Here is a 13,316-nt window from a genome sequence, read left to right as displayed (position 1 = left end):
TGGACACTGCAAGTCTGAAGAGGAGTTACGTCTCTAAAGTTGGTTGCCATGGGAGATTAAAGGATTTCTCAAAAATGCATGAAAAAAAAAAAAAAAAATCAAGGCAAGACTCCAGGTATATTTCATAACATGTTGTAAAGCTCAAAAAGATACATTTTACATAATACTGCCCCTTTAACAAAACTCAACATGATCAAAACCTGGAAGAATTACAATAACTGGACAGGTTTTCCTCGGTTAATATATTTATAGCCAATAACATTCTTTAAGAAACCTTACAAACAAATCTTGGTCACATTAACAGCTTTCATCGCACTCTGCTCATCTGAAAACATCACCTCGGTTCCCGATTTTTCCTCACTAGAGTGACAAAGGTGTCAATCTCAGCAGCGGTGATGTGTTTTTCCAGGAGCTTCCGGTTGTTATGGAGCAGAGCTGTTATCGTGTCTTCTGCCAGAACGTCGTACCCAATCTGCTTCTGCATGAAGCGGAATTGTTTGGCTATATATTCCTGCGAACAGAATAAAAACGGTGTTGCTTATGACAAAAACAAAAACAAAAAAAATCAAGATTTTGAGTTTTTATTGAAGTAGTTTGCAGCTTACTTGGTTCTTTCTGTAATCCTGTTGGGAATGGCGGAGAACTCTGTAACAGAGCCGGCAAATGTGCCTGAACGGAGCGTGGCGCTGATCTCCCAGCTCCTCCAGTCGTAGCATGGGACCGTCCCCGCTGTCTGTGAAAGGAGCTTGGAGAAGCTTGAAAATCTGGAAAGAAAACCAATAAGTTGTCGTTTTCAAACGTTTGGTTAAGCGGTAATCTTATGCCAGTTAATATGAAGTCTACAGAGTTAAAGGCCTACCTGTTTAAGGATGTTCTGCTCTCTCATCAGTTTTTGTCTCTCCCTATTGGGTTTATTGACCATGATCTCTAATACGTCCTGCCCACTGTTGGGGATGTCCACCACAAAGAAAACCAGATCTTCTAGCAGCTTTGTCACAAACCTGGAAAGTGAAGATGAAAGTATTTCACTCGAGCAGATTTTTGTTAAATCACACACGAATGATAAATTTAAATAACACAGCACCAGACACAGTAAGGCGGACTGAGAAGCATACCTCCTTTCATTTTGCGTAATGGTTCCTTTTTCCAGCTTGCCGGCTATAGAAGCTAACACCTTGCTAGCATCGTTGGCGAAGTCTAAATCTCGCACTTCTGATGGTGGCACCGGGACTATGGCGAACGCTTCCTTGTCTTCTTTCACGGCCGATGTTCCAATCTGGAAAATGAAGCAAAACGTCCATCTGTCAAAGAAGACTGACCAATGTCACACTTGGTCAACTGATGGCAGTGGGCAAACCCCTCACCCGTAGCATGACGGGTTTCTCCTCCTCCTTGTCAATTGGGAGGTTGGTACTATGAACCCACGTGTTGGTGCACAAGTGTCGAAGCCTGACGTAGGAACTCCTGAAAGTCAAGAGAGTAAAAACAACAGAAGGACAATGATTCTAAGTCAACAAAAAATAATGAATAATTACAGAGCAGAATTAATAGATGTTTTTCAAAACTTTTGGCAAAAACATAGTATTTATTGGTTTTCAATCTCCAAGACATTTCATTTTTCCAGTACACCACAAGAAACACAAAATATGAACAAGTACACTTGAAATAAAACAAACCTAACTTAAAAGTAACTTTTCAACAAGATATGGGAGCTTGTTTAAGTCAAATTTATTAATATTGATAAATAAGTCCTAGTTCCACTGGGAGATTGTTTCCCTTATGACATGGGAAAATGCCAGTGGAACCAATAGTTTTTTATTATTTATTTTAAGGAATTGTTAACCTAAAACAAGGTCTTATGTCTTGCTGTAAAGTTACTTGTAAGTTAGTTTTGTCTCATTTCAAGTGTGTTATATTTACTCTGGACACTAGACCAAAAATACTTGGTAAGATTTTGTGTTTTTGCAGTGTAGGCCTCTACTAGTTTTGAAAATCTAGAGATCTGATGTTTTTCTTCATTCGTCTTTGCAAAAACAGGTCAGTCAGTCAGTTTGGGTGGAGTATGTCTGAGCAATTTCAAATCTTCTCAACTGGATTCAGGTCTGGACTTTGACTGGACCACACTAACACAGAAAATATGGTTTGATCTATAACATATTTTATATGCTATAGATCTGTGTGTGGTCGTCCTCCTGGAAGCTGAGCCTCCTCCCCAGAATCAAGTACTTTGTAGCCTTCATCAGGTTTTCCTCTAGGATTGTTCAGCGTTTAGATATATTTATCCTCCCATCAACTGTGACAAGCTCCCATGTCATTGCTGGGGATGGTATTTGAAGGCGGCATGTTGTTTTGAAGGCCTAACGTCAATTCATGCAACATCTGACCAGAGAATGTTCTTCCACATGTTTGTGTCTATGTGGATCGCCACATCTAAAAACAGAACTCGTATACTAATTGGGTTGGAACAAACTCCTTCCACGGTCTCCCTTTGATTTCAAAACCTAAATTTAAGCATCCTGTTTTTGTGTGAAGGAGACAACTCGTAAATCACACATGTAGAGGCCTAGAGGTATCTTCTAGATAGCTTTATGAATTCTTGAGTTGTCAATCAAGACAACTCGAGACATGTTACAAGTGCTCGACTACCTCTAAAGCAATGAAATGCAGCACCTGACAATAAAACAGACAAACACCAAAAAGAAGCAGCTCCCTGAAACAGTGCCAAGTAAAACAGAGAGGAAAGTGCACAACAACAGGATTTATTGCACAATGTTTTGTGATAAAAAGGCACACCTAATAAATAACAAATGACTATAATAATCAGTCAGTGTCTGTTGCAACCTTATTGCCTCGCCGGTGAACTGTGTTGCATGTGTAGAGATTAGCTAGCGTTGGCTTGTGTGGCCTTATTGCTCCTGTAAGCACGTATTAAACTTCTACGCCAAAGGCTCGCTTCACTGCAACATCACCCGGCCTGCCCCATGTGTGACCGTCTGTGTCATCAGCCTGGCCTCAGGCGCACCACGCAGATAGTAGCCACATTCTTAGCAAAGATTATGTAACTGGCCACCGAGGCTAACAAGCTAACCTTTGTGTGCCAGTTCTGTCAGGTGCTAATTAGCTGGCCTGGCTAAAGTCTGAGAGGCAGGATTATATCAGGTTAAAGTGACAGGTAGTCACACAAAGGGCATGACATTGTAAAGGCTCTAATCAAACCGTGTAGCCTCTATTTTCATTTTGCAAGGATAGTACACCATTGCACTTTTAGAACTAAACATTCATCCCTCATACCATGCAGTTAAAGAGAAGTCATAAAAAAAGCAAAACCTGAACACAGATGACAACAAGACTGCAGTCAACAAAGGCAGGAACATTGCTGTTTAAAGGGGCGGTGTAATATATTTTCCAGGCACATAGTGCCGTTTGGTAGCACAGTCAAGTAACTAGAACTGTGTTTCTATTACAAATGTGGGGGAGCTGAGTGGGAAAGGTGTGCTCTGTGAAGCGGAAGCATGCAGGTGTGTTTCTGATGAGGGAATAACTTTAGAACAAAAAACAAAAAAAGGTCAATTTTACGTAATACCCACCATTTGAACGGTTTCCATTAGCTTTGTTCTATTAAACCTACCAGAAATTCAAGGTCAGATCAGATTACAAAACATCCCCACTAAAAGTTACATAATATGTGGTTTGTATTCTTGCATAGAAACATTAATAATTATGTTGATATTTTGAAATCTGGGAGTTTTCTCCCTTTCTTGTTTTCATCTAGGCAAGCCTGACACATTTCCTGTTTTGTCTTTATAATACCATTCTTGTGTTTAAAAGATTTGCTTTTAGTCAAAACAGAGTGATCGCACAGTCAGAACAGACAGCACATAACAAAACTGGTCCATGTCCACAGTTGCCCACTTTTAAACTCAATACCACAGAAACTAGTTTCGACTGATGCTTTAAATTCCCCCTCCACAAAAACACTTGACTCATGTTTTTCCTCTTTGAAATTTAGTTGTTTGACATCACTGTGGTCTTCATGAAGGGACAGTGTTTCGTCAACATAGTTGTCATTCATCAAGGTTTTTTTTTTTGCCCGGCACTTTAAGATTCCTTCAGTAGTGTTTTCATTGAAAGTAAATGTGTTGTAGAGCTCAGGACTATAAGAAAGTTTGCGTCTTGAATTTTGCTTATTTTTCATCCCTTTATAAAATGATTTTGCTCCAAGTTTAAGCACTCTCAAGTAGCAGATGATTACATCGGCAAGTCTTTCAGGTTTCCTCTCTACCAGTTTTGCACATTTAGGAAACCGGAAGTATTTAGTTGTTTTAATTCATCTTTGAAAATCGCTCCAGCTCAGTCAGATTGGTTGGAGAAGATCCATGAAAAGCTATTTGTCTTCCTAAAGATTCGCAGTTGGATTTAGGTCTGGATCTTGATTGGGCCAATTTAAGATACGAATATTTTTTGATTCTACATATTTGCTGTCTTATAATGGCAAATTACAAACAGGTCTCGGTCACCGTCCCCCCGAGATTTTGTTTTATACTGCTGCTCCTCAAATGCCAAATTTGGTTATAACATAATTTCTCACAATCAAGCTTGGCTGTTATGTAAAATGTTTGCAACTAGGTGAGGGCAATGAATAGATTTTTTTTTTTTGGAAGATTTAATTTTTTTAAAATCTGGAATTGTTTGTCACCAATGGACTTCTTTTGTTTCCAGAGGGATGTTAACTCATGACAAACATGTTTTACAACTTCTTTTTATCTCCGCTTTGAATTCGGGTCAACTGGAAATAAAATCCAGTTGTTCTTTTTTTCTTTTAGATATTTTCTGTCATTGGTATTTCTTTAAAGGAAAAAAACATGAGGGAAAGAAAATAGATTAAAATTTTAAATTGAACAAATGTGAGTCTTAAGTTTTAAGCCAGGGCTCCCAGTCCTGGTTGTAACACACGTTTCAGACGGGGGGATTTTAGAAGCTTGAACTCATTCACAGTTTGGACCAGGTTCCGTTTACGTGCCATACCTGGGAACCATTGAATCCCCCCCTCTTAGGGTGGTGGGGTCCAACTCAAAGATGGAGGACACCTCCATGCCGTCGGGTACAGGGACCAGGGTGTACATGATTTTCTCCTGTGGAGCGCGGAGGCGGCCTCGCAGAGCCTCGTTATCAGCATCCAGCTAAAAATAAAAATAAAAATACAGTAAAGGACCCCTGCACAAACCTGTACAGGAGTTAAGAATCAGTGGCAACAATACTCAGCCATAAAGGTAAATCACCATGCCAAGTGAGCAAATGTAAATACTGAAGCTCTTTAAATTTGCTAAGTAATTTCATGTACATTTACAAGCATCCTGTGTTTTTTAAGCCTTCTACTCTAAGATGACGCTGGAATTTGCTGAACTGCTGTATTTGTCCGCTTAAAGAAAACAAAATATATTCTTATTCACTAACTACCAGCACTGCTGTGCATCAACTAAGATGATTACACAGTGACACCTTGTGGTAGTCAGGTGCTACTGACACACACAAAGCAAATGACGAGATTTTTTGCTGAATCTTTATTCAAGTACAGATTTTAATTTATATGCATATGCACAAATTCACACTGACATAGCAACCAAACAACATCTAGGGATGGTGTGACAATACCTGAAAATTGAAGGGTGTAAAGTCCACCACCTAGAGCAGCAAAGAGAAACCCAGAGCAGATTTTTTAAAAAGCCCAAGAATGAAGCGGAGGCAAAGCTCCAACAATGAGAGAAAATCTGACTTACAGAAGATCGCTGCTCAGCGCTCTCCTCCTCAAAGTCTGGATTCACCTGGAAAATCCATTTGAAAAACATTATCCAACGAATCATTCATTTAATAATGATGTACTTATTTTCTTTAAATAAAATATATACCACATACATAACTGCAATTTTGAAATCGCTGCTTCCTGGACATTTCAGAATAGATATAAGGTGGTTTTGATGCCCTTTAAGCAGAACTATCTAAAATGTATTGCTTTTGCAAAATTACTGATCACAACAACATTGCAAAGAATTGTTGGAACTACAATTGACATCAGCCAAATGTTGGGCTCTCTACAACAATAATATGTATTTGGTGATGCTAGTTGCTTATCATAGCAGAACATGTAGACGTTTCTTTGCCAAAACAGCAGATTCAATCATATGTAGCTTTTCCAATAAAGTCATGCTGATGATATAATTTTTGATTTATTTATTTTTGCCAGAAGTTATTTTTGCAAAAAAGAATCATCACCTCTTTTTTGGCAAAAACAGACTTGGGTTATTATTTTCAGAAGGTGACAAAATTCACCTGGTAAAGATTACAGTAAAACTCAAACACAATACAAACAAATAAAAATACACAACAATCAAACCAACACTTATCGGGACTTTATAATTTTTTAAAGGATGTTAGGATTTGTGCATCATATATTTACATGTCGACCTTTAGCGTCTCCTCCTCATTAACAGACCTGTTTTTCAAGACAACAGTAATCTCTGTTATCTGAACAATTCTGATATTTTCCACATAATTTCCTTGTTTGCATTATTATTTCCATATGTTCTTTTATTACCTTTTGTTTTCATCTTCCCTAAAATACTTTGTGTTGCTCTTATTGTGCATGAAAAACTCTGTAAATTAGATGTCTCTTGGTGTTTAATTATTGCTGCCAGCTTAGAAATTGAATGTTTGTCTAAATTAGTAAACCGTAAAGAAAAAAAAAAGGGTGTAATCCACCGACACACACCTCACCCACCTCTGCAGCCAAATAGCACCCAGTGGCCAGATGCTTAAACCTGAACAGACTGTTCCAATAGCCTGCGCCTCCTCTGCATGGGTCATGGTGCACCACCTGGTGATGAGAAAAGAAACGGCATTTAAAGTAAAGCTAGCATTGCTTCTGTACCAGGGATCAGCATTTAATTGACAGGCGGACGGATTGTATTTTGGGAACACGTTTCACCAACCTCCACTTCCCACAGTGCTTTGCTGCTGGTGGCCGAAGTCGCCGACTGTCGACCGGTGGTTCGGAGAAAAACGTACTGCTTCTTCCTGTGGTCGTCGCAAGTTAGAAACTTTTCCTGCTCTGCGTGGAATAACCGCACAACATCACCCTAAAACAAAACAAAAACAAAAAAGCCCATAGCACATGATCAAGTAAATGTCAATTTTTACTGTTGTAGACAAAAAAAATCAAGTAATATCAAGTAATCATGTCGGTGCCTACCCCTTTGAGTATAGTTTCCAGGTTGTCACTCCATTTCATGAATAGAACAACTTTCCAGCTTGTGTTGCAATTTACAGAATTAACCTGAAGAAAAAGAGCAACAAAAAAACAGATAGAGAAATGCTGTCTGACCATTCTAACACATGTATTATAGAGTTGCTACAAATGTTTCCATTTTACCATAAATGCAGTAACAGTATTACCTCGTTACACCCCGGGTTGTCAACTAGCTGGTGGCTGCTGGCATGGAGAGGTTGCCCTGCATTCACAGGGTTGAGGACGACTTTGTCTCCGATCACCACCTGCAGGAGCAACGCAAATTTACAGAGGAAGACCACATTGCTTAGAAGCAAGAGATAAACATAGAAAACCTTAAAATATGATCAAAACAAATTAATCATTTTACAAAAGTGACCTAAATTTTATAAATCAAATAAAAACTCTACAATCTTGGATTTGTTTCTAACTATAGATGCCATCTCTTGAACACTAGGTGGAGCTAGAGTCCCTTTTTGTCTCTTACCTACATGAGACAAAACCCTCAAGCGTTAATTTATGACAAACAGTGATTTAGCCAAAGCTTTGATTATTTACATGCACCACAAGCTGAACTCAACTTTTCAAAGCAGTGCAAGAATTCACCTTAAAAAGTAACCGTCTTTAAATATTTGATTTCAAAAGTCAAACATTTGTGCCACAGAGAGTAATCTGCATGTTCTCAAAGAAACAGATTTTGAGGTTTTGCGGTCGTTGCTGCTTGACCGAGACACTGGTCAGACTGAAAGAAAGGCTGGCGACTCTTGGTCCTTTTAAAAGGATGAATCAAGTGTGGAGGACAAATCTTCCCAAAGGGATTAATTAGGTGGAACTTAATTAGCCATTCAGCCAGCTTAACTCCATCACCTTCCATTAGCCACGATTAGAAACTGCAGCTTGAGCAGCAGAGGTTACGTTCAGGTATGCTCCATTTACCTGAGCCACTCCGACTTCCCTTCAAAAAGCATTACGCAAATGTAGCTTTATATAACCTATTACCAAGAAAACTCCATTTATTTTCTTTTATAACTTGTTGCTTTTATAAGCACTCCAGACAAAATGGGTGTGTTTTCTGCTGCAAGAAAGAAAGAAAATCTTGACAAACTCAGAACAGGTGTGCTAAGCTAAGTGTCTAGCTGCCATTTTCATTCATACCAGAGACTTTCTCACATCTAATGAGTTTGTGTTGCCATCACAAACTTTAACATACTTTCATTATATTTTATATAGCAGACCAACACAAAGTGGCATATAACTGGGGAAAGAAATGAAAGTGATGTATAGTTTTTAAAATTTAAACCATGAACCCAACCTTTTGTATGTCTAACCAGTATTACTGCAGTTAAAGATGCAACTATCTTGGAAAATTACTCTACTCTAATTTTGTACATATTATCCATTTTTAATCAAAGACACCTCAGTTTCCACCTGGATGCCTGTGATTATCAAATTTCAAGTTTTGCTAAACATCCTTGCTTAGACTTCAGTTTCTACTTTGACTGGAAGAGGACTTTATAAGAGAAGTTTTGGGGGAACCGCTGCTTTATATTCAGATATTTTAAACTACAATGGCTTTTCCAGTATTGGCCATATTTTGCATATATGTTATTTTCCCATTTGGGAACCTTTCTCCCACAGGTTTGGAGTCTCCTCTGTGTGTTTTGACCTGTTACAAAGAAAAAGTCTTATGGTATCTGAAAACAAACATCTTATGTATCCTTTTCTTTACACGTCATAATTTTGGTCTGTTTTCTGTTGGTCCATCATATCAAATCCCAATGAAATACATCGCATTTTGTGTTTGTAAGTTGACAACATGAGCATAACTTCAATGGATCCGTATCTACAGCCTGTGGTTTCCTTTTTTTCAATCACAGAGGAAATTGGCTGCACTCGAAATGAATTCTCACACTGCGTCTCATTTCCTGCAGCTCTCTCTGGATCAAACCGCAGGTCAGTACATCGGATTATAGCAGCATAGGTATTAAGAGAGATGTAATTAATAGATTCTGTTTTACTGTACACTGCGACAATGCAAACTCTTACCAAGTGTGTGGTTTTTTTTTTTGGTCTAGTTTCTAGTGAAAATATTTTATTACATTTGAAATAAGACAAAGCTAATTTACAAGTAGCTTTTTAGTAATTATGGGAATGTTTTAAGTCATAATTGTAAGAATATAATTCTTTAATATAGATGAAAAAGTTCTAATAACCACTGGCAGATCATTTCACTAAAACAACCATTTTCTTTTTGTATTTTCACAGTGTTTTTAGTGAAACCAGCCTAGTTTCTTTGCTCTGTATCAATTATGTTCTTCATCTTGATGCCTCGAGAGCCCGTCATCGTCCAGCTTTTCATCTGAGCTTGTAAAAACACACCGGAAAAGACTTTGGATACACAGTGCTTCTGATCCAACCAGACGGACTCGCTTTCACGAACAGATCATTGTTTATCTGCAGTTCCTCATTCTTGACAAGTTGAACATTTCAAAACAAACGGCGTCGAGCCTGAACTGCAGGTTCAGATGTGGCGAGTGCATGTGACTTCTGTTTTCGTGTAAAGTCTAAAAATACACGCTAGATTCCTTCTGCTGGGCATAATTAACTGGAATCCCACACCCGGCGCTACCCACACTGTCTCCCAGGGATCTCAGCTTGTAGAACGGCTGGATGTAGAACCAGGATCCCTCGTTCCCTGCCGAGTCCAGAGTCACTCTCATGGCATTCTTCTCCAGCAGTGCAGGTAGCCGCTTGTTCACCGTCAGGTATTTATTGCTTTTCAGGTGCAGCAACTGTTGGCACAAAAAGTCATACGGTTACAGGAGACGTAACCACTCAATCTCTCTTTCTCTGGCGAGAGACGTGAAAAATGTTACACAGCTTGAGAAAAATGTGGAAAAACTGGTGCAACAGAGGCCATTGGTACAACTTGAATGAACTTTACAGCAGAGATGCTTGATGTTGTCTTTTTTTTTTAGGTCATGCAAGACTGACAATTCAAGGGGTTACTTTGGGAACTTTAGTCATGGCTGGTTTTCGCCTAACAAGCTTCTAAGTGTATATTTCCCAAGCAGCAGTTGAATTATATAAGGTATGTGCAGCCAGGACATCCCACACTATCTCCCTTATGCACATTACACAGCAAGTTTCTCAGATAAACGCACATGAATGCAAAACCTTCATGAGCAATGAGTGAAGGAAAAGACCTTTTAACGGTGACCCTATAGGACTTCTTTGTTCTGTGGCAATTATTTAAAACTCTTCAGATTAAAAAACAGAATTATGGCCAGTTTTATCAAGCGCTCAGCATCCTATAAGCATGCCGCACAGCGCCGCAGTTCATTTCAGCAAAGCCCCTTATCTCGTCGGTCGCAGCGCACCTGAATCACATTTCCATACTGGATGACTGTTCCCAGCAGCTTGCGGTTTTCAGACTCATTCTGCTTCTTCTCGAGGTCTGCGGCGTGCTGGAAGGTCACGACAGAGCACACGGAGTGAATCACAAACACGCACTGTCGGAAATCGCCCATGTAGTTACACTGCAATTATGGTTTGTGAGGATGGAAATAGATCTTACGTGAAGTTTATTGAGCAGGACCGTGTCCGTTGTGCTGTTGCCGCCGGGCTTTGCCGCTTTCCAGAACTGTTTCTGTGCCGAGTATCTGTTCATTGGACACAGCTTGAAAAGGCAGTCTAAAAACACAAACAGAAAGACACACGTTTCATAATTTATCGTAAGAGTCTGCACTCATGCCCAGCGTCCTGACCTCGGCAAACGCAGCCAAGTTTGGGGAAAGTGGTACACTGAGACTAAAAATAGTCGTTTTCAGAAGCGGAATGGCCTCTACTCGGTCTCGCTCATAACAAAACTTTAAGGATATGTGGGGATTCACAGATGAGAGTTACGAGAATGAAGAAATGGCAGGAATTCTGTTTCACCAGCAGCAGGTTTGAAGAATAAATGTTGGCCATGCAAGGAAAAAAAACAAACAAACCTAGACTTGCATTAATGGAATATAATCTTCTGAAAATATTTTATTCATAGATAACAATAAGTCAAATCAAGTTTATTTTCAGCATCAAGGTAGTTCAGAGCGCTCATAAAAATATCACACAGCCACCAGCTATGAAACATGAAATAAACATTATATTTTGTCAAATGCCATCAACATCAAATATGTTGATCAATGTTTCACTTACTACTAATCAAAGGCAACTCTAAGCAGGTGGGTTTTTAGCCTTGGTTTAAAGGAAGTCAATGTTTCGGCTGTTTTGCAGTTTGTTCCAGACTTGTACTGCACAGAAGCCGAATGCTATTTAAATAATAAACGTAACTTACAGTTCAGTAGGAACATTTTTTTTTATTTAGTTGATATGATTAAGATGAAAATAAAAGAAAAATCCTTTCAAGACAAACAGAAACTTTGTACATATTGCAAACAGAAAAACAGGAAGCAGCTATTTGTTACTTTTTAAATGGGAGGTGAATGGATCAATGGATCCGCTCTGATTTACTTCATTTTAGAAAATCGGTGATTGGTCGATGAAACCGATCTTATCCACCAATCTCATCTATAAACATCTGAAAAGGAGCCACTGTTCCTTTCCACTCTGGCATGAGAGAAGGCAGACTGACGGACCCGCCCAACCTCATGAGCAGTTCGAATAAGCCTGGATTGTTTCACAGGTATTGTTCAATGTTTTTCACAAAAAAGAAGAACATTGTAACATTAAAATGTATGTCACAATACACTATACATAACAACAACTGATAGAGTAGGTTATAGTTTTTTTTGTTAATCCAGTATCAGCAAAAAACAGAATCAGTAGCCCTGACTACAGCCCAGACGTCTTTGTTAAACTGCAAGGACAGATTTTGATGCTGCACACTGACTGGTGGGATGGAAATAAAGACGCACCAATGTCAGCCATGAAACAGAACTGACTCCAAGTTTGGAGGGAGCTGCTGAGTCAAGTGGTGGAGGTGAAGTTTCTTGTTCATGAGTTAAGATAAAATTTAGCAGGAAACTGTCATATTACATGCAATAGAGTACTGAGCCACAAAAAACAAGCTCTTTTATGCCAACCGTTTCCTATGCAGACTTGACAATTGATTTACAATTAATTTTTTTTCCTTAAAAAAATGACAAATGACAGAAAATAGTCTAAAAAAAGAAATCAATCTTTCAGAGTTGACCTGAGTTGAAAGTTGGAGAGGGATAAAAAAAGAAGCTGTAAAACATGTTTGTCAAACCAGATGGTAGCTCTTTGGAGGGTTGACAATCTGAACTATGGAAACTCAAATAGAGAAAAAAAACAATAATCCAGATTTTTCAGAGAATTAAATGTTCAAAACCAGAAAATTTAGTTAATTGATAAAATCAATTTATTGCCCAGTCCTGATGTGCACAACATAAAAGAAAAACTCTGACTGAAATGGGGATTCAGTCTTATGGACAGCGTGAGGTTCACAGCTATTTTAAGGAGCAGAGAATATAGAAAGTGCTCTGCTCCTTACACAGGAGCAAACTGGGCTGGTTTGTGCCTCTGATAAAAAGACACCCACCTCACTCTTTTGGGAAAGGTTTCAAACACGTTATAACAAAATACACCAGCGTCCGCTCCAAAGGAGAGAGGGAGATGTTTGGGTGACTTACTCTGCTCAGTCTGTCCTAAACACAAACTTGATTTGGATCGGATTTGATAAATATACAATATACAACTAGAAAAAAAACTTTGTGAGTTGTAAAATGATAGACTGACTCATCCGTTCAAATATTTACTATGAACTACTGCATTCCAAGTGTCAACTAGAACTCCACTGAGAAATAACACAGATAAAAATACGCATTTGGGCTACCGTACTCAGAAAAGCAAGCAAAGAGTGTCGAGGGGATTACCCATCATACAGCCTGGAGAGGAGGAAGCAGGGCAGGAAAGAGGAGGGCAAAGACCCAAAAAAAGAAATTGGGGCACTGGGAGAACATTTGTCGCTGCAAATGGGCAATAATGGCTATTAAACGCAGAAAAATAC

At 38.9% G+C, this 13,316-nt stretch overlaps 1 protein-coding gene across 5 annotated transcripts in view; it reads right to left on the bottom strand.

The window, feature by feature from the left end:
• Positions 1-13,316, bottom strand: part of itpr1 (inositol 1,4,5-trisphosphate receptor type 1) — a 111,952-nt gene that overhangs the window by 85,050 nt on the left and 13,586 nt on the right. For 3 of the 5 annotated variants that reach the window (XM_023353538.1, XM_023353540.1, XM_023353541.1), the window contains exons 4-18: positions 10,860-10,975; positions 10,663-10,749; positions 9,916-10,074; positions 7,450-7,548; positions 7,247-7,330; positions 6,987-7,133; positions 6,767-6,871; positions 5,778-5,822; positions 5,653-5,682; positions 5,026-5,180; positions 1,365-1,464; positions 1,116-1,276; positions 860-1,001; positions 606-764; positions 339-511 (exon numbers count right to left, since the gene is read on the bottom strand). In XM_023353538.1, coding sequence (XP_023209306.1) covers positions 339-511; positions 606-764; positions 860-1,001; positions 1,116-1,276; positions 1,365-1,464; positions 5,026-5,180; positions 5,653-5,682; positions 5,778-5,822; positions 6,767-6,871; positions 6,987-7,133; positions 7,247-7,330; positions 7,450-7,548; positions 9,916-10,074; positions 10,663-10,749; positions 10,860-10,975 — 1,762 coding nt within the window. The remainder of the gene's footprint in view (positions 1-338; positions 512-605; positions 765-859; positions 1,002-1,115; positions 1,277-1,364; positions 1,465-5,025; positions 5,181-5,652; positions 5,683-5,777; positions 5,823-6,766; positions 6,872-6,986; positions 7,134-7,246; positions 7,331-7,449; positions 7,549-9,915; positions 10,075-10,662; positions 10,750-10,859; positions 10,976-13,316) is intronic. The other 2 variants (XM_023353542.1, XM_023353539.1) reach the window with 1 other exon arrangement.

The sequence above is a fragment of the Xiphophorus maculatus genome, chromosome 20 (assembly GCF_002775205.1).
Source record: "Xiphophorus maculatus strain JP 163 A chromosome 20, X_maculatus-5.0-male, whole genome shotgun sequence".
Taxonomy (NCBI): Eukaryota; Metazoa; Chordata; class Actinopteri; order Cyprinodontiformes; family Poeciliidae; genus Xiphophorus; species Xiphophorus maculatus.
Note: the sequence above shows the minus strand (reverse complement) of the source record. Positions and strands in the feature narration are given on the sequence as shown.